At 31.2% G+C, this 23,443-nt stretch overlaps 2 protein-coding genes across 2 annotated transcripts in view; one reads left to right on the plus strand and one right to left on the minus strand.

Moving 5' to 3' along the window:
• Positions 1 to 242: 242 nt before the first annotated feature.
• On the minus strand, positions 243 to 19,958 carry LOC127712550 (calpain-A-like). Its single transcript, XM_052219049.1, has 12 exons — positions 19,612 to 19,958; positions 17,128 to 17,265; positions 16,630 to 16,770; positions 16,139 to 16,332; positions 15,276 to 15,444; positions 14,747 to 14,827; positions 13,609 to 13,697; positions 12,175 to 12,347; positions 11,072 to 11,188; positions 8,531 to 8,667; positions 7,887 to 8,098; positions 243 to 4,838 (listed from the first exon to the last, which is right to left on the minus strand). The coding sequence occupies exons 1-12, from the start codon at positions 19,834 to 19,836 to the stop codon at positions 4,796 to 4,798; spliced, it is 1,719 nt and encodes a 572-aa protein (XP_052075009.1). The 5' UTR covers positions 19,837 to 19,958; the 3' UTR covers positions 243 to 4,795.
• A 2,520-nt stretch (positions 19,959 to 22,478) lies between these two features.
• LOC127712548 (putative RNA-binding protein EEED8.10) overlaps positions 22,479 to 23,443 on the plus strand; it is a 35,650-nt gene continuing 34,685 nt past the window's right edge. The window contains exon 1 of the mRNA XM_052219047.1: positions 22,479 to 22,522. The gene's annotated coding sequence lies outside the window, so the exon portion shown is untranslated. The remainder of the gene's footprint in view (positions 22,523 to 23,443) is intronic.

The raw sequence follows: 23,443 nt of genomic DNA on the forward strand, positions 1-23,443 counted from the left end.
GAAAGAATCATAAGTTAGTGCCAGCTATCAAAAATATATGGAATATCTTTTTTTCTGAAATGAGAAACCTAAGTGCAGTTCAATTTTGGATCAAAAGTACTGACATTACAGAAAACAATGGTAATCTTTTCCCCTAGAGTTACCAAGATTTTTGATAAAATTGTATATGAAATCTTGTAATTTCATAAAACATTCCCAATTCTGATGCCACTTTCAATGGACTGTAAAAAGATAATAACTAATGATATAAGATGTCTTTAATAAATATATATATGTATAAAATCCATGTAGTAAAACATGAAGCAGGAATGTAAAAAACAATAAATAACATGTACAAAACATTATCATTTACTATCAAGAATTTTAGGACGGAAAAAAACATACAATAATGTAGATATATAATATACATTTAGAAATTAAAGCATGTGTTTACTGTTGACATCTGGAAATATAGAATACAAGAATGCAGAAAGGAGTTATTTAAAATTAGTCACTTAAATGGTTTTACTAGTACAAAACATATCATGTTATGCAATTTTTGGATTAATAAAAAAACTACAATAATTCTTTTATCTACAATATGCACTTTCCATTTTAACTAAAAAAGGGCATTTTCAGACAAACCCAGTACCTACAAATCCATGAAAAATAGTATTGTAGAAAAATTGTGTATTTGTCAGATACAAAATACTATATGCAAATGTGAAAACAAATACTTGAAAGCATACCATAAACAAAAAATAAAAATTCCCCTTCAAAAAAGTTATTGCCTAAAATTTCAAATTCTTCTGGAATGGTTAAAACTATCAGTTTTCATCCTTATGAAGTGCATTATTTTCTACTTATGAATATATTAGAGATTTCTTTATTTTCCTATTGTAGAGGAATTCTACTTTTTTATACAAATTAGTGTATTATTCTGTATGAAATATGTATATATTACTGTTTTATAAGTACACAAAAGAGCTATTCCAAAACTATTTCAAAAGTCTCAGTAACTCTGTAAAAAGACAAAATCTTAAAGACCAAAGGGTCTTCAAATAACCTCGCATTTTTGTTTCGTAAAAGCAGTTATAATTTTTGTAGATATGAATAAAAATGCATGGGATATAATACAGCAAACTTCAACGGCACAAAAAACCAAATGACAACTAGAGGTCAAAATATGGTCTTAATCATTAGATAGTTGTCCTTATAATATAAAGATTTAACCGAAAGTAGTTACAGATATTCAAATCTAGTCATTTAATTATGAAGAGACAAATCAAGGTAACAAACAGACACTGAGGGAAATGCATGAACTCCATAAGGAGAGAGACCAGGTGCCTCAGTAGGGTAACTGTCATATGCTATGCATAGTTATAAATTGCTAAAAGTCTCAAAAAAGTGTGAATATATCAAAGTGAGTAATTGATTTTTTCAGGAATATCAGATTAATATTAACCTACTTAACCTAAAAGCATATTCTCCAAAATATCATTTCCTTTGTGTATTCATCTTCTATAGAAATTGTTATCATAGATATTTTCTCAATTGAATTATCTCCAGTTGTTTCAAAATAAAAGGTTTAATGAAATGCTTTAAAAGTAACAAACTTTAAAAGTACACCTATTCTAAATCAAATTAGCTAGCATCCTTTCTCCAGTTGTTTAAAAAGAAATGGTTTAATACAATGCTTTTATAGCAACAAACTTTAAAGTACACCTACTCCAAATAAAATTAGCTAGCATCCATTCTAAATGTAAATTAAAATTTTAATTAATGGCATTTTCTACGGGCGCTTAGTTTTATTTCAGCTATATATATAAATTACATAAATATGGAGTTTATCTCCTTTACAGACACAAATTCTCATATAAAAACATAAAAATTTATCAATATGATATTTCACAGATTCTTCATCAAGCAAACACAGAATATTATATTCCATACACAGATTGTCTTTCAATGAGAACAACATGATAACTGTTTAACTTAATATAATCTAAAATATAATTTATTCTAAACTAATATTATCTAAAATATAATTTATACAATTATACAAGTACACAATACTCTTAAAATTCAATTAATCACTAACTCTAGATCTCTTATATAAAGATATTGCACGAAAGCCTTCAATTTAAAGGCACTTTAAGACAGTCAATCAAATAAGAATAAAACAATTTCCACTGATAAAGACTGAAATATTTATACAGTGATCAGCTGAAGTGAACCAACACCATACTTTCATAACATTTTGTAGAGAGGGAAAATAATAATTTTCAAGATTTACATTCAGCAGGAAATCATTGACTACATTAGACTAACTGTAATTTAGCAACAAAAAAAGACAAAAAAAATCCCATACTTCAATAATAGACATAGAGATTTATTGTCAAAAGGCAAAATTGAAAAAATAGTTTTCTGAACAAAAGCATGAATTTGATTTTATGGGACAATGAATAAAAATATGGAAAAACTATATGTATTTACTAGAAAAATTTCTATACATTGTCTGGTATAATTAAGTTTGAGCATATTTTTTTTAGTACTGAATATCTACTTGCATTATTTTCTATCTGCAATAAATAATAATTAAGGCACAATTACACACATTAATTATTACATTGCTTCATTTCTTTACAACGAAAATAACACTTAATACATTTTGTGTGTACAAAGAGCTTTTCTGGATATACCTTCATTAGGAAAATTGAAACCAAAAAATATACAAATGTTTCTTTAAAGCTGATAATAGAAGCTCATTTTTTAAGTATTGAAAGTGATATAGAGTTGAATCTCGTTGTGTCTAACTTGGTTGTGTCAAAAAACTATGATGAGCAGAGGTTATTTGTCAGTCTCAAAAGAGTTCCAGTTTGTTCAATGAATTTCTAACTCTGATGAGTCGAACTCTGTTGATTCAAAATCTCCGTTAACTCTAAGTGTATTTAGGGGTCCCTTTGAAGAAGAATAAAAGAACAAAGTTCCAATGGGTATTTTTTTTTTTTTTTCATCTTTAAAACAATTTATAAATAAAAAGCATGCAGGGGACAAAACAGTTTTTTTTATTGTATACTAAATATTTCAAACAGCCCTTCAAGGGCATTACTTATAGTATACTATAAAAGTTATATAAAAAATTGTACCCTTGAGAGCGCTAACAAGGCCATTTTCCATAAATTTAATATTTCCAAGGGTCATAACTCTTTTAAAAAAAGTCGATCATCCAACATTATACAACTTGTCTGAAATATTGCTGATATTAACCTATAGTATAAGTTTTATAAAAATCTGGCAAGAATTGTACCCCTGAGAGCACTAACGAGGCCATTTTCCATAAATTTAATATTTCCAAGGGTCATAATTCTTTTAAAAAAGGTCGATCAGCCACCATTATAGAACTTGTCCAAGATATTGCTGATATTAACCTATTGTATAAGTTTTATCAAAATCAGGCAAGACTTGTACCTGTGAGAGCGCTAACAAGACCGGACAGACGGACTCCCGGTATTTCCATGTCCCCCGCAACACGTTACGCAGGGGAAAATAAACATAAATTTACAACGATGAGTCAAAATTCGAAGTAGAAAGAAAAAGAATTTCAGTTCGAAATATTGTATGTTTTTATTGTGCATCAAATAAGTTTCCTTGTCAGTTCTAGGTCAATCAATTTGTTTGCATAACAATCAGATTGGTATGTTACACTTATTGTTTGCCAACATATTTTGATTAACATAGGAACTATATGCAAGTGCACTTTATAGATATGAATGGATTGCTTTCACTTCAAAACTAGTTTATTTTTTCATTTAAGCACAAATCACATGAGAAATGTTGGTGATATAATGATGATTCCTACTTTCTACAAGTCATTTACACACTTCCTATGGTTTTATTATATGCCTTTCATCAAGAAGTCTGTCCAATCATATAAAATCTGGAGTAGTGACATAGTGTCAGATTGACTTGGTTTAAAAAATTGAAAACAACACGTTTAATAATTTTATGCGTCCAAAGCGCTTTTCTGGATTTACGTTCATCAGGAACGCTCAATGCCAAAATTGTTAAGGGTCATTTTTATCATATTTCCATTAAATTATTATTAATTTAATGTCAAAATCTATAATAAGTACTGGCTACAGAATTGAACAAAAAACAATAATTCATCCAAGACAGTAACCCAACAACACAAAACAAAAGGCATCTAGAGGTCAGCATATGATCTTCAACAATAGACAAACAAGGAATCAGAGCTTTGCATGTGGGAGTCATATTACTTAATTTGAAATAACTTCCCAAATTTTGTAACAGCAAATTTTAACAGTAAAGAGATATACCTAAACATACAAAAATTTAAGTCAAAAATGAAGATTTGTTTACAATAAAAACAAGAAGTTCAGACCCATTGGTTTTCAATAATATTTTTGATATTAATAATATATATTTTAACATGGTGCTTTTGGTAAAACCAGAGCAGGTAACAGGGCATTCAAAAACTACATAATGTAAATGCAGAATTATTGCTAGGTTTTTATTAATGCCTATAATGCAACTGGGTGAGTATCGCAATAATAAGAACTTGTATTCTGATATCTGACAGATATATCTGTATGCAGCTTTCCCCAAATTACAATAATTAATCTTACATTTTCGTCTATCCTTCAAAAGTCATAATAATAAATGTATCCAATAATTTCTGTATTTTCAGTAAGTCAGTAGCATATTTAGCATGAGACAGTATTGAGTAAGTATATTAGTAACAGGTAAATGCTACTAAAGCTATAAAATTTTTGATATCTAAAGCATGTTATCTTCAACTGTTGATGCTGTTCTCTATAACTGCATCTGGTAATGGCCTGAGTAAAAAAATATATGCATATTATAGTTTATATAATAAAATATTCTACAAGTATGATTACATTTTATAAGATAAGCCATGCAAACACTAAGATGTTAGATAAACACACTTCTGATTGGTCAAAGTTATATGTCAAATTAACCCTGGCAGATGGACAGGTTCAATTTAATCATTGAGGCATTGAGTACCTTAAAGGAAACTTAATACTGACTTAAGTAAGTCATTGAGTCATGAAAATAAGGCCAATGATGCCTGACATATGCCAGAGAGAAAATTCAGTTCAGAAGGGATTGTCTAGCTCTTCTGTCTTCCATCAGGCTAACCTTTATATAATCGATTAAAGCTATCAGTTGCTGCCAACTTTCCCAGACTATCATACCAATGTCTCGAAACCTGTGCAATCTGCCACAAGGAAGACAAAAAAAAGAAAAGATTCTTGATTGTAGAAAAACCAACAAAACCTGGAGGACCTTAAAGGAAAAGGAAAAACCTTGTCTGAAGGAGTAGGTCAAAACTGTACTGATATTTTGCCATTGCACAAGGTCATGTGTTTCTCAGACTGTTTAGATATCTTTACACTAAATCTGTTGGATGTGTACTGATTGATACTTTTGTCTGGAGAACATAATTTATTTATAAATTGTAATTTGCTTTGAACCAGGGCTTCCAAAAATTTTTTGAGCGAGCCGGACATTTTAGGTCATATCCCAATTTTAATCCCTTAAGACTTAGTATCAAAAGTCAACTATAGTAATCAGTTGGCCATCATATAACCAATGATTGACATTAAAAGGATATTAAACTTTACTTTGATATAAATTCGATGTTCTGACGTAAACTGTTAAATTGGCAGTGCATCATTCGAGTGTGGAACATCAGCATACTAATATCTGCCTTAGACTCTTTATTTGTGCAAAATAACGTTGTCAAAAACTTTACTTTCGTTTTTAAAAAGCACATTTTCCTAATACAGGATGTTGACTTGACAATGGTAAAACACAGGCCAGAGACAGATACGTAAAATCCGTGTAAGTTTACAAAGCACGATTGAGTTTAAGTAGCTCTTTCCACGTTATTTCTTCAAGAAAATACTGGAAATGAACGTTAGATAAAGGTATCAATAATAATTTTAGCATTTTTGAAGAATAAGGATGCATAATTAAATTTCCCACATACTCACACATGTACTAGTTCAAACAACATGGTTCTGACAATTTTCGTTTAAAACCTTTTTAAAATTTTCATCAAATCATATTTATAAACATATTTCTGATAATTTCAATCTTTTTGGCTAAATTAATTAGATGCAAACCACTGAAATGTAAGAATATAACTTTGAATAGACCGATCAATGTCCCGTACAAAATAGTTTACCTGTCGCCTGAACAGGTAAATTTCAGCTGTCCGACAACTAATTAACCTTGATTAAAATGAGAAGGTATTGAAGTAGGGTTTGTTTTGATAGTACTTATTCATCATGTCACTTTTATGACCTGAAATGTGTGGCTGTTTAAGGCAAAAGGTCATGTCAAAAAGATCGCATAAACTTCCATTTTTTTTTTAATTATGTTAAAATGACCATCTCTTAAGAAAGCCTTGAACTCTAAAGGTAGATGTCCGTTTCATGCTTTTCCAAGTCGGACAATGTCCGGTAAATTTATAAATGTTCGGAATATATGACAGTTTTGGAAGCCATGTTTTTGAACTAGCTTTCAGCTTACTGTGAGCACTCTTATTTTGGTGCTTTCTTTCTATTGTTTTTATGTTAGTTGTTTTTGTTCCTCATTTTGATCTTTTGAGTTAAGCCAATTGCGACTGATTTTTACAGTTTGTTCTTATGTTGTGCTGCTGCACCACTGTCCCAGGTTAGGTGGAGGGTTGAGCACTCACAAACATGTTTAACCCTCCACATTCTTTGTGTGCCTGTCCCAGGTCAGAAGCCTGTGGTTCAGTGGTTGTCGTTAGTTCATGTCTGTCATGTTTGTTTTTTTTTAAATTGTTTTGTTATATATTGGGCGGTTGGTTTTTTTGTTTCACATTTTTCATGTTAGGTTTTTCTGTGGCCGACTGTACCCCGGTATGTTATGGATTTTTATCATTGTTGCAGGCCATACGATTGCCTATAGTTGCTTACACCCTCTTCATTTGAACTCTGGTGGATAGTTGTCTCATTGGCAATCATACCACATCTCCTCATTTTTATAGGAAACCTTAATTTAAAGTGGACCAGTAATGATGCTACAGTTTTATCAACAGAATTAATTGGACACTGATATCCTTAACAATGACACATTACTTTCATTGCATTTATTGTGAGATTTTACCATGTAAATAAAAGAACAGAGTTCCAATGTCCCCAGCGTTGCACATATTTTATATTTCCAAGGGGCATTACTCTTTTAAAAAAAGTCGATTGTCCACCATTATAGAACTTGTCTGAGATATTGCTGATATTGATCTATAGTATAAGTTTTATAAAAATCTGGCAAGAATTGTACCTGTGAGAGAGCTAACAAGACCGGACGAGCGCACACACGGACAGAAGGATTCCCGGTATTTCCATGTCCCCTGCAGCGCGATACGCGAGGGACAAACATTTTAATGTAAAACAACAAAAGACAGTTCACAAAACACAACATAAAAAACTATAGACTGAGCAACATGAACCACACCAAAAAAAAGGTGGACAACTCAGGTGCTCCGGAAGGGTAAGCACCATTCAAGTTGTTTATGTAAGTACCAATTTGTTGTTTAGTTTCATTGGAGGAATGTGGTCACGACAGTTGGAACATATCTGTTATTATATGTATTTTATTTCTAGTTTTAGTGTAATATTTTCACATATCACTGAGTAATATTAATGTACTCAGGTAGAACAAGATATAATATGAAGAATTATTTCAGTAAGGAGTGTGCAAAAATAATAGATTTTATTGTACTTTTTTCCCATGTAATTACAAGTTATCTTAGCACTCTGATATTACCTCACATTACAATACCTTGCAGAAGCACTAAAAATTATTGTGCACCATGGCCTATAACTTACCCTTTCAATGTGAACTTTTTCTCACCAAAAACCCGTAACATAAAGCAGGCAGTTTCGTTTGATATGTATGTGGAAGGTATAATAACATAGTGTCCAGGTTCTAGTTGAAACCTCTGACTAACTTCTCTATAGTTTATATACACACCAGACCTTCCACAGTCATGGTGATATCGAAAATGTCTTGTATCAAGTCTTCTCTTTGGATTGTCTGTCTACAATGGTAAATATTGTATAATATTGTTATAACTTAAATATTTGAAATACATATTTATAAACAGATTGTAACAAATAACATTTTTAAGGAAATTTAATAAACTTGTCCAAAGGATTTACTATGAATTCCTTATTTTTCATGAGGGCACTTATTTTCATTGATTTCACGTGTAAAGGTTAACCCAAAAGTTCAGTGTTCAATATAATACAATTTATCTATAGGCTTGTATGCTGAATTTTAATAACCACAATCAAGTACATGCATCTACAAGAATACAATTTTCCCTCAATTCAAAAACATTTGTAAACCAGAAATAAATGAATCAACAGTTTTCATATTCAAGCTGTGATGCTAAAAATGAGTTTAACTTGATCAATTCATTTCAAGGAACTGACTTATTAAAGCATTTTATTTTTTATAGTACCAATACCTTATATAAGACAAAGCCAATCTGCAGACTCTTGACTTTAACATTTCTGTTTGAGCGACGATGTTCCTGCATTAAGGCTATGACTACACTACATGTGCCCTCGGAATCAGGATCATCTTTTTGTGGGTTAAAATTATCTATAAAACATAAAATTTCTTAATTCTAAACTAAAAATTAAACTAAGAAACGATATAATTGAGATACACAACAAAATCTTATGAAAAATAAACTGGTAAAGCTGAAGTTCTTTGATGTAGATTTCCTTGTTTTTTATTCAAAGTTATTTCCTTTGTATACCAAGAGTTGCTAGAAAGCAGATACTTTTTGATTACATTGTTTGAACAAAGAATCAATTTTTAAATGGCCTTATATGATATTAAAGTTTGTATAAATGATGTAAACATCTGCAAATCTGCTATAAAATTTAAATAAAAATACCTGCATAACTTCAAGTTGTTTTGTAGTTTTTTAGGAGAGATTGTAGTTGTTTTAATTTTTTTTTTTTTTAAATCATTTTATTTTGTTTCTGGTATGTTTTTGTTTTAGGAGTAATACAACCTTTTTTTCCCCTATAAGTCTTTGTTAAATTGGCACTTTTCAAAAAAATGTGCAGAATTTATCTTTGTTTCAAATAAAGAAATACTTGGCATGAGTAAAGTTTTATCCTGTCCAGAACTACAGACAAAATTTCACATAACATTTCATTGCATATAAGATAATAACCATCACTGCAAGTTAACCAATCAAATTTCACCCCTTTTTTTCCTGTTTACAAGCTTTTAGTTACCATGTAACCTCAAGTTTCCAAATTTATCTTATAGGAACACAAAATAAAACAAGCATTCTGAGAGTATTGCATTGCAATACATAGTCCCCTACCGGTTAAAAATTCATTGTACTGGAACAAAATGCTATCCTGATGTATAACTTGTCATGGTGTAAACTATATACCAATTATCAAATCAATATCTTCAAGCATGACGAAAAAAAAGGGTGAAAAACTGATTATATGAGTGAATTTTCTAAGTCCAAGGACCATAACTCTGCACAAAATCATCAGACCGAAACAAAATTCGAACTTGATCTGTAACTTGTCATGATTAAACAATACACCAAATATCAAATCAATATCTTCAAGCATGAAGAAAAAAAGTGTGGAAAACTGATTTGCCGGACTGACGGATAGACAGATGGACAGAGTGCAAACCTAAAGCCCCCTTTGAATTGTCGGTAGGGAACTAAAAAGAATGGTGCTTTGAAAAACTCAAGATATATGTTTATGACTCAGATTTTTTTTACTGCAATGAAATGTATGATTAATTTCATACAACTGTCAAATTCAAGGGAATATTTTTTTCAACCCTTTTTCTTATCATACAGGATGTGATCTACTATGATTTCGTGGTATTACACCTTTAGTTTAACTTGGATTTTCACTTATTAGTTGAGTTTTTGTTTGTTTATGCTTGCTTATGGCTATGGTTTCTTATGCATGTTTATGCTTTTGTTGTAGATGAAGGGTTGGTTTTTGTCTTTATATATCTTGCTGGAAAAAAATATTGAATTTATGATATTACACAAGAGAATAACTTTTATGATTGGATGAATGCCCTTGTAAAATTGTAGGGTAGAAACTTGGTCACTGGTGGATATTTGTCCCACTGGCAATCATACCTCATTTCCTTATTTTTACTGTTGAATTTATGATATTACATATGGATGAGTGCCCTTGTAAAATTGTAGGGTAGAAAGAATACTATACATTGGGAAGGACATATTCTTTCAATAATACATCCTTTGTACATGAAAACAGTAAATAAACATTATAATAAAACTGGGTTTTACTCATTGTTGAAGTCCACAGAGAACTATAGTTGTTAATTTTTGTGTCATTTGCTCTCTTGTGGAGAATTGTCTCATTTGCAACTATACCACATCTTCTTATTTTTATTTTAAGTGAATATGAAACTTTTTTTTTAAAACAATGACTTTGCAGTGAACCACTGACCATGAACATAACCTGAAACCTTTGCTCCCTACTGAAAACTACAATGTTTACAAAAGCATTCACCAATAATTGTGCATGTACAGACTATTGATATTTTAAAATTTGAATTGAAAAAGAAAAAGGTTAATGTAAAATAAGTGGCTTAGAAAAGTTAGAACATTCTACCCTACAATTTTACAAGGGCACTCATCCAATCATAAAAGTTATTTTCTTGTGTAATATCATAAATTCAACAGTAAAAATAAGGAAATGAGGTATGATTGCCAGTGGGACAAATATCCACCATAGACCAAACGACGTCGATGTAAGCAACTATAGGTCACAGTACCACCTTCAACAATAATCAAAACCCATATCGTAAACTAATACAGTTCCAACCTGACAAAATGTGAAACAACTCAAATGAGAAAACCAACGTCCTGGCCTGATAAGCTTTTTCTAACTGATGCATGCCTTGTCTACTTCTTTATTGTCGATATGACTTTACATCTTGATCCTTATTTAAGTTGAAACAAGCAAATAAATATTTTTACCTGGTTCATGTAGTGTAAGAACAAATTGTGGATTAGTAGCAAAATCAAAAAGGTTATTCCGTGAACCTCCAGCACTTTTACCAGCAAGCCAGTCTCCCTTCACTACTTCTACATGACCTACAATAGAAATAGTATATTCTGACATAGCATGAATAAAAAGAGATACCTGTATGAATTGACTTGTTACTGAAAACTTGAAATAACTTATCAGGAAAATTGTTTACTATGGTGATAATTTACTTACACTGAATGTACTTGACCTAATAATTACCATGGCTCATAACTAATTCAATAGTGGGAGTATTATCTGAAACTCTTTCTAGAGCTAAAATTACAATGTATGCCTTAGAATGATAGTAATATTGAATCAACAAATTATCTTTCCCTCGTGTTGAGCTTACCTATATTTATTTAAGGAGACATATGCCTTGGGATTGAAAACTTTTCAGAGGCACTGATTGGAGAAGGAGTGTTTATATGTGGAATGTAATACATGTATTCAATATGGACTCATGTAAAAATCTCAAGTCTATTTTTAATGATTGTTTCCATGGCAATAACTTGATATAAGTCAAATCAGATAAAGTAATTTGTTTAACATTGATGTAAATAAATACCTACTATCACAACTGAGCCCTGGTTTATTGTCATAATTATCACTGATTGATTGTTGGTTACTATATGTCTAGTGGCAAATGCTAAGAATGTTACATTAAAGTAACAACCTCAAGTAAGATTAGTAAAACCTAATTGGGTTAGCCTCTTTAAATAAAGGATATCATCATTATCATTAATATCTGAAATATACTATAAATTCATTATTATTCGAGGGTACAGTTGAACCATGAATTTTAAATGTAAAACTAATTACAAATTTTCTATAAGCTTATATGCACATTTTGGCAAAATCAAGAAATCAAACATCCACGAAAATTCAAGTTTTCATCAATCCATGAAAATAAATGAATCCACAGTATTTTATATAATTGGATAATCCTTAAACTCAATTCAGACCTATTTCTTATCTACAAATCACAATGATACGTAGATCCCTAATATTCCATAGGACACATTGATAAATATAAATGACAATTGTAATTTACCAGCAGAATCAACTTCCTCATCATCCTCAAAATCCGGACCAGTGAGACATATCGTTACTTCCTGGAACTGTTTACAGAAATCTCTGTATGACATCCAGAATTCACCATCGTCCTTTGATTGAAGGCCAATCTCTTGTTTAATATCCTCATTCACTAAATTCCAGTTTATATCACTAAAAAATCAACAAAAAAGATATCATAAATTAATATCAAATATCATCCCCTTTTTACGAATAAATGAAATTACTGTGAAAGTGCTTTTATTCATGGGTATCAATTTTTCATGGATTGAGCAAAAGTTACATATTCATGGCGACGTAAATTCAGGGATTCTAGTTTTCTGAAAAAAAACTTTGGGTGAGGAATTTTAACCCATCAGAAATGAAGATTCTTGAAAATAATCATATGGTTTTCATTTTTACTTACTTGTTCGTCATTCATTTCTGACAACATTAATTAATTTTTTAATAAAATAATTGCTTTCAGAAATAAGCTGATTCATCTCTGAAAACAAATTGTCTCGATTCAAGGAAATTGCAAAGTAAACATTTTAATTGTTGCACATATGTAATCAGAAGTGGTGACACTATAATTAACCATCGAATGATCAACAGATTATAAATGATCATTAAAGGTGTTAATTGGGCCAAAAACATGTCATTTAACAAAAGGTTGCATAAAAAATGCTACAAATATACTTTGAATTAATAATTAAAAAGCAAGCCCAATATGAAATTATTGTTTTTTTTTCGTGAGAGAGTTATGAGGAGATAAAATGAACACTTCATCATCATATATCATCACCGGAAGTTTGACTTTCATCTTTCAAAACTAATTTTTCATGAGAATTAAAAGATTAAAAGTCGTACAACTAAATAACATGTCTGAAGTTGTACATGCTACACTGGTATAACGCCACTGCATATAGTTCATAGTGCGTTTGCTGAATATTTTCTCTAGGTTATATGCCTGTATCCATGTTGTCAAACCAACAGGGGATCTTTTCATGTCTTGATTTGGAAAACAGTTGTTATATTTCCTTGGACACTTAAATTTGTGGATAAAGCCATTCATGAAAACCAAGAAAATTGGTACATCACGAATAAAAGTACTTTCACAATATGTAAATTGCAATCTCCTTACACAAGGCGTCAAATCTGTGTCTTTATTCTAACCACACTGTGTGGCACGTGACTGCATACTTATACATCCCATATGCCAAATTAATGCACTCTCAGCATGGGTCTTATTTTTGGATGAAAGAATTTCTTACTTCTTTATCCCAGTCATCCTTACCCTAAAAGCAGATGGTGTGAAACCAAGCATACCCTATTATTTTCTATACTTGAAATTGTTTATTTTTCACTCAAGTAAAAAATAAAAAAATAGTGAAATTGAATAGATTTGTTTTCTTTCAAATGAAAAGATTCATACTTATCACTCCACGATCCTTTCCACTCGTTATTATCTCCCCATGGATTACGTATCCTCACCATTTTCTCTTCCCCTCGTTGGTGTTTGATCTAACGAAATAAAATCATACAAAGCTATCAAATCAATCACTGATTCTATAACATTATTACAAAGTCATTAAATAAATGTGAAGAAAGTGTTTTGCCTTATCAGATCAAATTTATAATGTTGTTTCTGATTGTTTTGTTTTCATAAATGGTAATATCCCTACCAACAGCTGTGGCTACCTTCCTGCAAAAATATAAAATACTTAACTCCAAGGAAATTTCAAAACAGAAAGTCCCTTATCAAATGGCAAAATCAAAAGCTCAAACACATCAAACGAATGGAAAACAACTGTCATATTCCTGACTTGGAACAGGCATTTCCTTATGTAGAAAATGGTGGATTAAACCTGGTTATATAGCTAGCTAATCATGCCAATAGTTGACTGCTTTCAAATAATGGTGGATACTTAACTTCCTTGTTTAAGTTATTGGTTATCCTGTTGGTTTCTGGACTGTGTAGGTGTTTTTTCTATTGTGTTTCAGTTTGATGACATATAGTCAAATAGGCAAAAGGGGAGGTTCCTGGTCACTGTGATTTTTGATAGTGTGCTGAATTTTTTGCAATTCATGTTATCCCTTTTTATGAATTTAGCAATCAAAATTTATCATTCTAAAAAAGACAACAGGTCAATTTAAGAAATAAATATCTAACTTTCTATCTAATCTTAGTTATTTGAAACCTTTAAGTTTTTAATAAACTCTCTGAATATTAAGATGACGAAATGCATTTCTAAAATCATAACTTTAGTATACTGTAATCCATTTAAATGATCTTTTTTATGTTACAATTCAACTTAACAAAAACATGCTTTCATTCTTCCATGTGTATTATTTATGTACTTATTGTGTATCATTATTGCATTGTTTTAATGTAATAAAAAATTTCTTCCAGTAAAACTACAATATATAAAAATTGGCATATCAGTTAAAAAGACTCTAGTATGGTAATTTGAATGCATTTGTGCAAAAAGTATCAAATGAATAAAAAACAAGTATGAAACTGTTTAACATACTGTGTAGCAGTCACCATTAGAACTATACAGAAGACTTACTTTTCTGACAGCTGTTATGGTATATGCATGTCCAGACACTAGTCCATTAGGATCAGCTTTATTACTAAATCTCCAGTCTCCCTGAAATAGTTCAATCAATAAAGTTAATTGCATTAACACAGAAGCAAGTAAAAATATGTGTATATAGGACACAATGCCAGGTGCCAACTGTCACATGTTGCACTGCTTTTGCTTTCAATTAATATGGACTGGGCCATACTTAGCTTTCTAAACAACTTCAATGCGTTTTTTTAATATATGATTGAGAGGGAAAAGGCAATGAGTAGAGATTAACTTTGTATAGATTGTCAGTCTGCATTAAGTTTATACAGCTACTTTTTTATTTAAACATAACTTCTTGCCAATGAAAACAGACAATTTATTTATTTATCAATATCAATATATACAATAATATGCACTGCTAGCTGTTATAAAACTGAAACCTACGTATAAATTGCTCAGTAAGCTTTACAGTGGTAATGTATATATTTAAATCAAATGACCCTACACAACTTCAACAATTACTCACCTTTCTTGAGCAGGTAATAAAAGCACCAGATGACCTTGCCCTTTCTATCAGTCTATAAAGCTGAGGGTCTTTATTTTGTATAATGTGTCTCTCTGCCAAACCTCCTGTTAAATCAACCAGAGCATCCATTGTCTGACCCCCTTCTATAGCCTCATAAGATCCATGTAACCTGTAAAAGAATGATAAAAGTTTACAGTTCATTTACAGATTGTAAAATCAGGGGCCAGTGCAAGTATATCAACCCCAAACCCCCAAAAAAATAAATAATCAAAATTATGAGATAAAACAAAGATTTTTTCATCAATTTGTGCTTGAAAACAACAAAGCTAGATAATATCATAGTATCAATTTCCCTCTCCCTTAAAAACAGTCCTGGACTGGATTGGACAAACATTCTTAAATTTAAGTGTCATTCAAATATACGCTAAACCTCAATTAAAATTTATTAACCATAATTTTGTTGCACAAAGCTTTGTCAAAGTTAAGAAACACTAAAAGGTAACTTAAATTTAAAAGTGGCAAAAGGGTAATTTCAAATATTCAAATAGTGATCAAATATGGAAGATATGCTGCTTTGGGCAATCTTGCTGATAATAGAAGGCCACCAAGAAGGAACAAAGAAAGGTTATTTACCTTAAATGATTAACTTATTAGTACATTTATCTATTTAAATAATGTTAAATGTAAATGACTTTGTGCAACTAAGTCCTGGACCCAAATATTTTTTTCCCTCCCAAACTGCAAATGGACATTAAAAAGCATATCAAGTGTTTGTCTGATATATATGCCTGTATTCCAGCATTACAATTTCTGCTATACATTTTACCATTGTAGGATATAATCTTGCCTTCATTACTACTCACTTTGCATATGCCTTTTCTACAAAGGCTACCCAGAATTCACAAGGATCTGTACACTTGCCATAGATCAGTTTACCGTCAGCAGTGGGTAACAAATCATCTATGTAGACGTCTTCCCACTGTCCAAACCTCCAAAATCTAAAATTAAGGCTTCCTTTGTAACCCTCACCAGATAATGACTGGTCACTTGGCACAATCTAAACAAAAACAATTATATTCTAATATAGTGTCTTCCATTATTTCATAATCTTCAAATCTTGATTTATAAGAACAACTCTCTGAAAGAAAACCCAGAGATGACAAAAATAGCACATATAAAAAAAAAAGTTAAAAGCTTGAACCATTTTATTGTCACTAAAAACGTTAAACAAATCAGCATTTTCTGTTCAAATGTAACTGCAGTTACTTGTCTATAAATATAATCCCAATCTTTCCAAAACAAAAATGAATATTGTAATTTGCAGAAATAGGAACAGGTTAAAATTAATAATTACTTTTTTCATAAAACATTCTCTCTGAGACACAGCAGCACAAGCTGACAGGAACCAACAATCTCCCAAAATTCCCTGTTTTATATCATCCCTAGTAGCACCATCTGAAATAAGTTGTGGTGACTGCCACTCTTCAACAAGATCCTATAGGAAATAAAGACATTAAGTTAAATATATTTATAGCACAGGAAAAGTTCTTTACTTTACAATCATGATAATACTGGTATAACATATTAACAAAAACCCAAGAAAAAAGTACAATACTAATGGTTGTTGTAAGTATCAGTGATTCCCTTCAGTATTTTTCAATTGATCATAGAGGGATCTATATCACTAAAGAATAATGCACAACTTACTTGTAAAATACTAATGATTGTTGTGAGAATCAACGATTACCTTCGGTATTTTCCATGTGATCATAGAGGGATCTTTATCAATAAAGAATAATTTACTACTAGTACTAGTACAATACTAATGATTGTTGTGAGTATCAGTGGGTACCTTTGGTCTTTTCCATGTGATCATAGAGGAATCTTTATCACTAAAGAATAATGCTGCAGCGTCTGCTGGGAAGTCTGTGTCAGTAAAAAGTTTCTCATCTTCAAGTGATCCAAGAATTTTCTTTATTTTCTCTTGAGTCTAAAATCAAAATAGTTTAGATAAATAATCAGGAAAGTAATGCATCTCATTTTGTCATGCCTGTTCACTGTGTAGCATCACCATTGGATATAGGTACCTCCGAAGTGGTGGAAAAAACAAAATGTGAAGTCAGGTAAGGTCAAATTGTTTTTATTTTTATTATATTCTACATTTTGCTGACAAGTAAAGTTTTGTGATAGTGATTCCTAATAATGTAGCTACTATTTAGGACTGATTATGATCCTTTATTGGCTTTCTCTCTCTTCAAATTGTCAGAATCGGATAGGTAGGTTCAACAAAGCATGTGAAGAGTTCATACTAGATAAAAACACATTTATCCTTCAACTATTCATTTGACGTTTTCGTAGAACAAAGGTATATCACAATTAAGCTTGAACAACACTGTTTTTCCAAACAAACTATTTTTTACACATAGAAATTCGTGTAAATAAAGCGAATATACTGTACAGTCAATTGTTGTTTACTGTATGGTGATTAGAATAGGTACTTTTTACTATTATTGTTTCTTTGCTTGGGGGTACCTATTTCCGTTGGTGATGCTACACTGTGCTGTTGGGGAAATTTAAATGAAAACCTTTTGGTGTGCATCAGAAAAACCCATCTGATTTTATACAAAAAATTCTAAAGGGTTTCAGGTTCCATAAAACCCTTTGTCTTGCCTGTGATGCGTGCTGCCAGTGTTAAAGTGAAATTTTGTTTGCCAAAAATTTCCATTAATCAGTAAAATACGGAAAATAAAACAAATTGAAATTTTTTCATCAGAAGCTATTTCTTGATCCTGAAGTCTATCTATCAGTAAAATACTGAAAAAGAGTGAAATAAAAATATTTTCAAAAGTTTGCTTCACACAATTTCTCTTAATCATAAAAAAAGCTTCTGTCAAAATTTCATTAAATTCTAAAAAAAAAAAAAGACAAAGTTATTAGTGTCCAAAAAAATGTAACCCTAGACTTTATAGATCATTCTAGATGTTAACAGCCAAAAAGCATCATATAAAAAAAAGAAGATGTGGTATGATTTCTCTGGAGACCAAATGACACAGAAGTTAGCAACTAATAATAGGTAAGTTCCTTTTTAAGTTAAATGAAAAAAATGTATATTTTCAAACCTTTTCAACTAGTCAATCAACATAAATAATAAATAATTATACTATATACTGCATAATTATCCTTACTCATACACCTTATATTATCATTATTTATATATCCCATTCTGGAAAAAATACAGTCACTTAGACAACTTCCTGTGTGTGTCAAGTGTCCCATAAACAAAGGTCATCAGTAAAGATCGAGGGAGAAAAAAGTTTTCAAAGTGAACATTTAAAATTTTAAAAGGTGATGATCCAACTTTTTGAAACACAAAATAAAGTCATAAAAATGCTTAGTTTGAAGTGCTTACAATGGTTTAAATATGTCTCTTTGTAAAGTTTTATGCATAATACATTGTTAAAAGAGGGCTTCAAACATGTCAGATAGCTTAAACGGTTTTGTGACTGACATATTGAAAAAGTTGTGTAATTTCAGAACTAACAATATAAATTTTACATTAAATAAAAAAATATTATATTTCGATATGAAATCTAAATCTAAATATTTAAAATATCAAAAACAATATTTTAATGTCTCCTATAATCAAATGAAAATTATATATTTGAATATATGCATCAAAGACACAATTTTTGATAATCCACATTTGCTATTGTTCATATAATTCATTAATATTTATGAATTACATGTCAAATATACATACATCATTTGTACATAAATATTTTTTTTAATTAGGGCCAGATCAACTTTAAATGTGGCCTGAATCGATTTGAGCCCAAACGACTTTAGATACATCCACTTGGGGCCAGATAGACATGTAGACACAAACTTTATATTGGATCCTAGTAGTTTTATTTGTGCTTGTGGTTGCAAGTGTAAATGTACTGATGCTTGCTACACTATAGAATACATAACCAGGAAGCTATGCTTTGCTCTACACAGACTAGAAACTCGTATTTATAATCAAAGGCCTTCCGCCTGACAAACAAAAGGGTCTTTAATAGTAACCAACACTAATCCCACGAGGCGTACTTAGTATGTCTTTTTAGGTTTTAAACATTTTTATTCAACATTGTGCGAAGTGCTCCTTTGAAGGAGGGATTTTCTATAACAGAACAGAAAACATGAAAGCATCACTTTTATCCCTTATAAGTATTTGACATATAGGGCCAAATTGACTTTAAATATTGGTCTTGGGACGGATCGAATGGGGGCAGAACAAGTTAGGCCGGATCATCTTAATGACATGAAACCCGTCTCATTAGCCTACAGCATTTACCGTGATACCAAGTCGTCCATCTCTGTACTCTTCTTCAGGAAATTCAATATATGGCGACTCGTCTGATTTTTTAGTCAACAGTGAGGAGTCATTGGGCTCTATTCCCAGACTGTTGATTCCAGTAGCTGCTCGTCTTACTGGAACGTGTCCATTTGCTCTTATGCTTATCTGTGGTGCAGAGAGGGACCTTTTAGGCTTTGTATGTTTACTTGGACTTGATCCCATGTTATCGATTTCATTTCAACTTAGTTTAGACTTTGGATTGTTTAAAAACTATCATAGGATCATTTGCATCACATTGTTTACATCTGTGAAGTTGTTTCCACAATAATTAAATGTTGCGGTTAACCGAAGTTTCTCCTGAATTGTTCCGTCGAGGATTTTTTTTTAGATATCACTATAACCATTTAAAAACTAAAATATCAAAGCACCACAACGGATTAATAAAAATATAAGTAGGTAAGTAAGTAAAACTTTATTTGGATTCGGCGTATTTAACAAACACATTAAACATAAGCTATAATGAGCTTTTCACCGAATATTTCATTCATCATAAAAATTTTATATTTTATCAAAAAAACAAACATCTTTTTATTTTAAATGAAAACATTCTTTTGGTATTAACCATGTTTATTTTGTAAATATATTGTTATACAAGAATACTGGTACAATACTGGAATATAATATTGGAACAAAATTTTTATTCCGGCATTGTCGACAATACTGGTATTCCCGGCAGTATTGTGGTCGCCAAGTTCAAGTGATCACTTGAACTTGGCGACCACAATACTGGAATAAACACAAACAACATTTTCCAAAAGACCAAAACAGTGAAAAAGTATATTTTAACAAAACGCATTTGACTAGCAGGTCGAACAACAAATGTTCTTAAACCCTGCTGACTGCCATTGGCGATTGCCAAATAAACGGATCACCGATGTAATAAATTGATCTTAATTATAAATTTAATACTAAACAGAAAACAATAAACTTGCGGAAAAGATGGTATACCGCAAACAAAAGGTGTAAAGTTTTTCAAGTGTACACCATATCCGGATTTCGACAATTAATGTCTCTTCAGTGATGTTAGGAATCGAAACGGTATTTGGAAGGTCATATAATTTACCTCAATTTAGGATAGACTCTTGAAATTTGAGTCGAAATAGGATGAACGGATCATATAAATCCGAAGGAAATTTAATACAAGCCCGAACGAAAAAAATATAAACATGTCTAAATTGAAAACAACGTTCAAACATATATATATACTCTATAGATATTTTGACAATAACGGTAGCAATTAAAACTAGCACCATTAAATCATATTTCAACCTTTCATTTATTTTGGTTTGAATCAGACAGATACTATTAAAACACATGTGTTATAGTAGTCTAAGATTAAGAGTAGAGATTGACTATTTGGGTCGGTTGATGCAAAGATTTAAAACATGGATGATTTCAGCTTCCCAATTGTTACCTTCCCTTGTCTATGTACCAACATTCAAGCAGCGCTTGCATCTATGGAGTATATATATCTCCCAGTTGATATATTTTCCAGAGCTTGAATTACCAATATGATTTCCTCGATAAAGGGTGGGTGCTCACAAGGATGCTATCTAACCAAGGGTTCAAAGTGGTATTTTAAGTAATCCCTTTGAAAGTTTTACGGACACCATCTCAAGTTGATTGACCGTCATGGAATACATGATCTTCCAATTGGTACTTTGACGCCACAAAACAAATATCTTAACGTCAAAATATCATATGACGCATTTCCCCTTAAATGACGACAGGTCAATCCGCGGGTAGTGCATTTACAAAAATCGAAATTGGAATCTCTTGTATATCTTTGTCGAGGGTGGTAAAGGGTTATTTTCGTGCAACGTGTTTTGCCATTTTTTTTTCACGTGCAGCCGTGAAAAAGGTTCGTTATTCACCGTGTTTCGTGAAATCGGTAAAAAGATCAACGTGCAAGAATTTTTTTTTATTGTTCGTTCATCGTGAAATGGCAATTTTATTTCGCATTCTTCCGTGCAGATACCCCCTTTACGCCCCTCTTTGTCATAGAGAACGAATATGTTCCAATTGTCATGAGTAACAACAATTCCGTTAGTAAGTGGGTAATTAGTAATTTCTTTATTTTCCAGAGGTTAACACAGTTAGCATAAAACTAATTCTGTGACCCTCTGACAAATTATAAAAAGATAAATACAATATACACATTCACATATAACAATAGAAAATATAAAACACATTGTATATACTATTTTCTCGTTTTATCCTTTTCCTGACATTATTTGACGGATGCAACTAGCCTGAGAAGTAGGATCTGCCTACTTCTATGGGCACATGAAATAACACACAGTTTTAAAAGTTGGCCAGTTAGTACGGGTTGCACAGTCTTTAGTCTTTCCATTATGATGTAATGTTTTGTGGACTTGTCTGTCTTTTTATCGTCTTTTCATTTTTTTCCATGACGTTGTCAGTTCTCATCGATTTGTGAGCTTTGGTATCAGCCACCTCCTTTAATCTGTTAATAGTGTTATTACTTTATATTCTGACAGTTGAGAGCATAGCCATTCTGTTTTCCATGCTTTTATTAAGTCATCTATGGCTTTATTTTCATATTATCTCTATTTCAAGCAGCTACCATAATTAAGATAAGCAATATGATATTTTTTGTATGTTTTATTTATCTATTTGTTTTGAAATGGTAAAACCAGTTGTAAAGTTGTTGTAGATTGTTGTCTGTTGCGCAGATATATTTTTTTTTAATCTTGGGAATTTTTTTATAATTCTACAGAGCTATATTCTGTTCAGAACGTACGGTTATCCGTTGTTGGGTTGGTTTTTATTTTGAAGCGACAGCTTCCGGTATATAGCAGACGAATTTCCTGGAACGTCGCCGCAGGTTTGTAGCCGTCTTTGTCCTGTTATGACTTTTCCACAAATGTCCTGCAACTGGAAACAAGAACACAAGTGTTCGCTAACTTCATAGGTGACATATTTCTCAATGCACTTATCTTTAAATCGGACATTCTGGTCTAAAAAGTCTGCCACTATTTGAAATTGTGTTCTACTGTAGTCTCCTCGCTGTTAACGTTTATGACCCCTTCTGTAGGCCTGTGTATTACAAAATTCCAAATTGCAAATTATATTATCAAAGAAGCAAAAATACTGAATAGAATATATGTGCCATTTTGTACATAAATCAAATGAAAACGTCGTTCACAGCCATCATATTGATCATGTTGATTGTTTCATTGCATTTAAAGAAAATGGGGATTTAGTGGCAAATAAAGTCAAGATTTTACAGAAGATTTACAGACTTTATTACAGAGATTTTTCTAATAAAATTTTAAACATATACATAACTAACTTGTTTTTCAATGCTGTGCTAGCTAGTGTTTATTGTTTGCAAAAAGTCATAAACAACCTTTACAATCTAAAAAATCTTGTGTTGAGTTTGTAACAGGAGGGGTCAGTGTTGCCACCTCCCAGGAAGTGTAGTGGCCACTACTTTGTCCCTATTCGATCATCGGGATACCTGATATCAGATTTTGGCTGAACAGAGACATAAATCATTTTAAATCAAATAGAACTCAACAATTTATTTACAAATGTACAACATTCAATTTAAATAAAACATAGTGTTAGTCATCATGGTCATGTTAGTCAAATGAAATAAACTAAGAATAGTATTTCAAAAGTTAAGTTCAAAAATGAAACTTAGGTTGATAGTAATAGTTCACAAACGAAATGAAAAAGAAACCTATTTCAAGTAAAATGAAATCAAACAAGTTATGTACAAAAAGTAAATGCAATTGTATAT

This window comes from Mytilus californianus, unplaced genomic scaffold, assembly GCF_021869535.1.
Source record: "Mytilus californianus isolate M0D057914Y unplaced genomic scaffold, xbMytCali1.0.p SCAF_8, whole genome shotgun sequence".
Taxonomy (NCBI): domain Eukaryota; kingdom Metazoa; phylum Mollusca; class Bivalvia; order Mytilida; family Mytilidae; genus Mytilus; species Mytilus californianus.

Excerpts from the sequence above, each read along its gene's own strand:
- LOC127712550 (XM_052219049.1), bottom strand. The coding sequence starts at position 19,836 with ATGGGATCAAGTCCAAGTAAACATACAAAGCCTAAAAGGTCCCTCTCT. Across the intron at positions 16,771-17,127 it reads TCACATGGAAAAGACCAAAG|GATCTTGTTGAAGAGTGGCA; the intron begins GTACCCACTGAT and ends TATTTCCTATAG. Across the intron at positions 12,348-13,608 it reads AAAGGATCGTGGAGTGATAA|TGATATAAACTGGAATTTAG; the intron begins GTATGAATCTTT and ends TTGATTTTTTAG.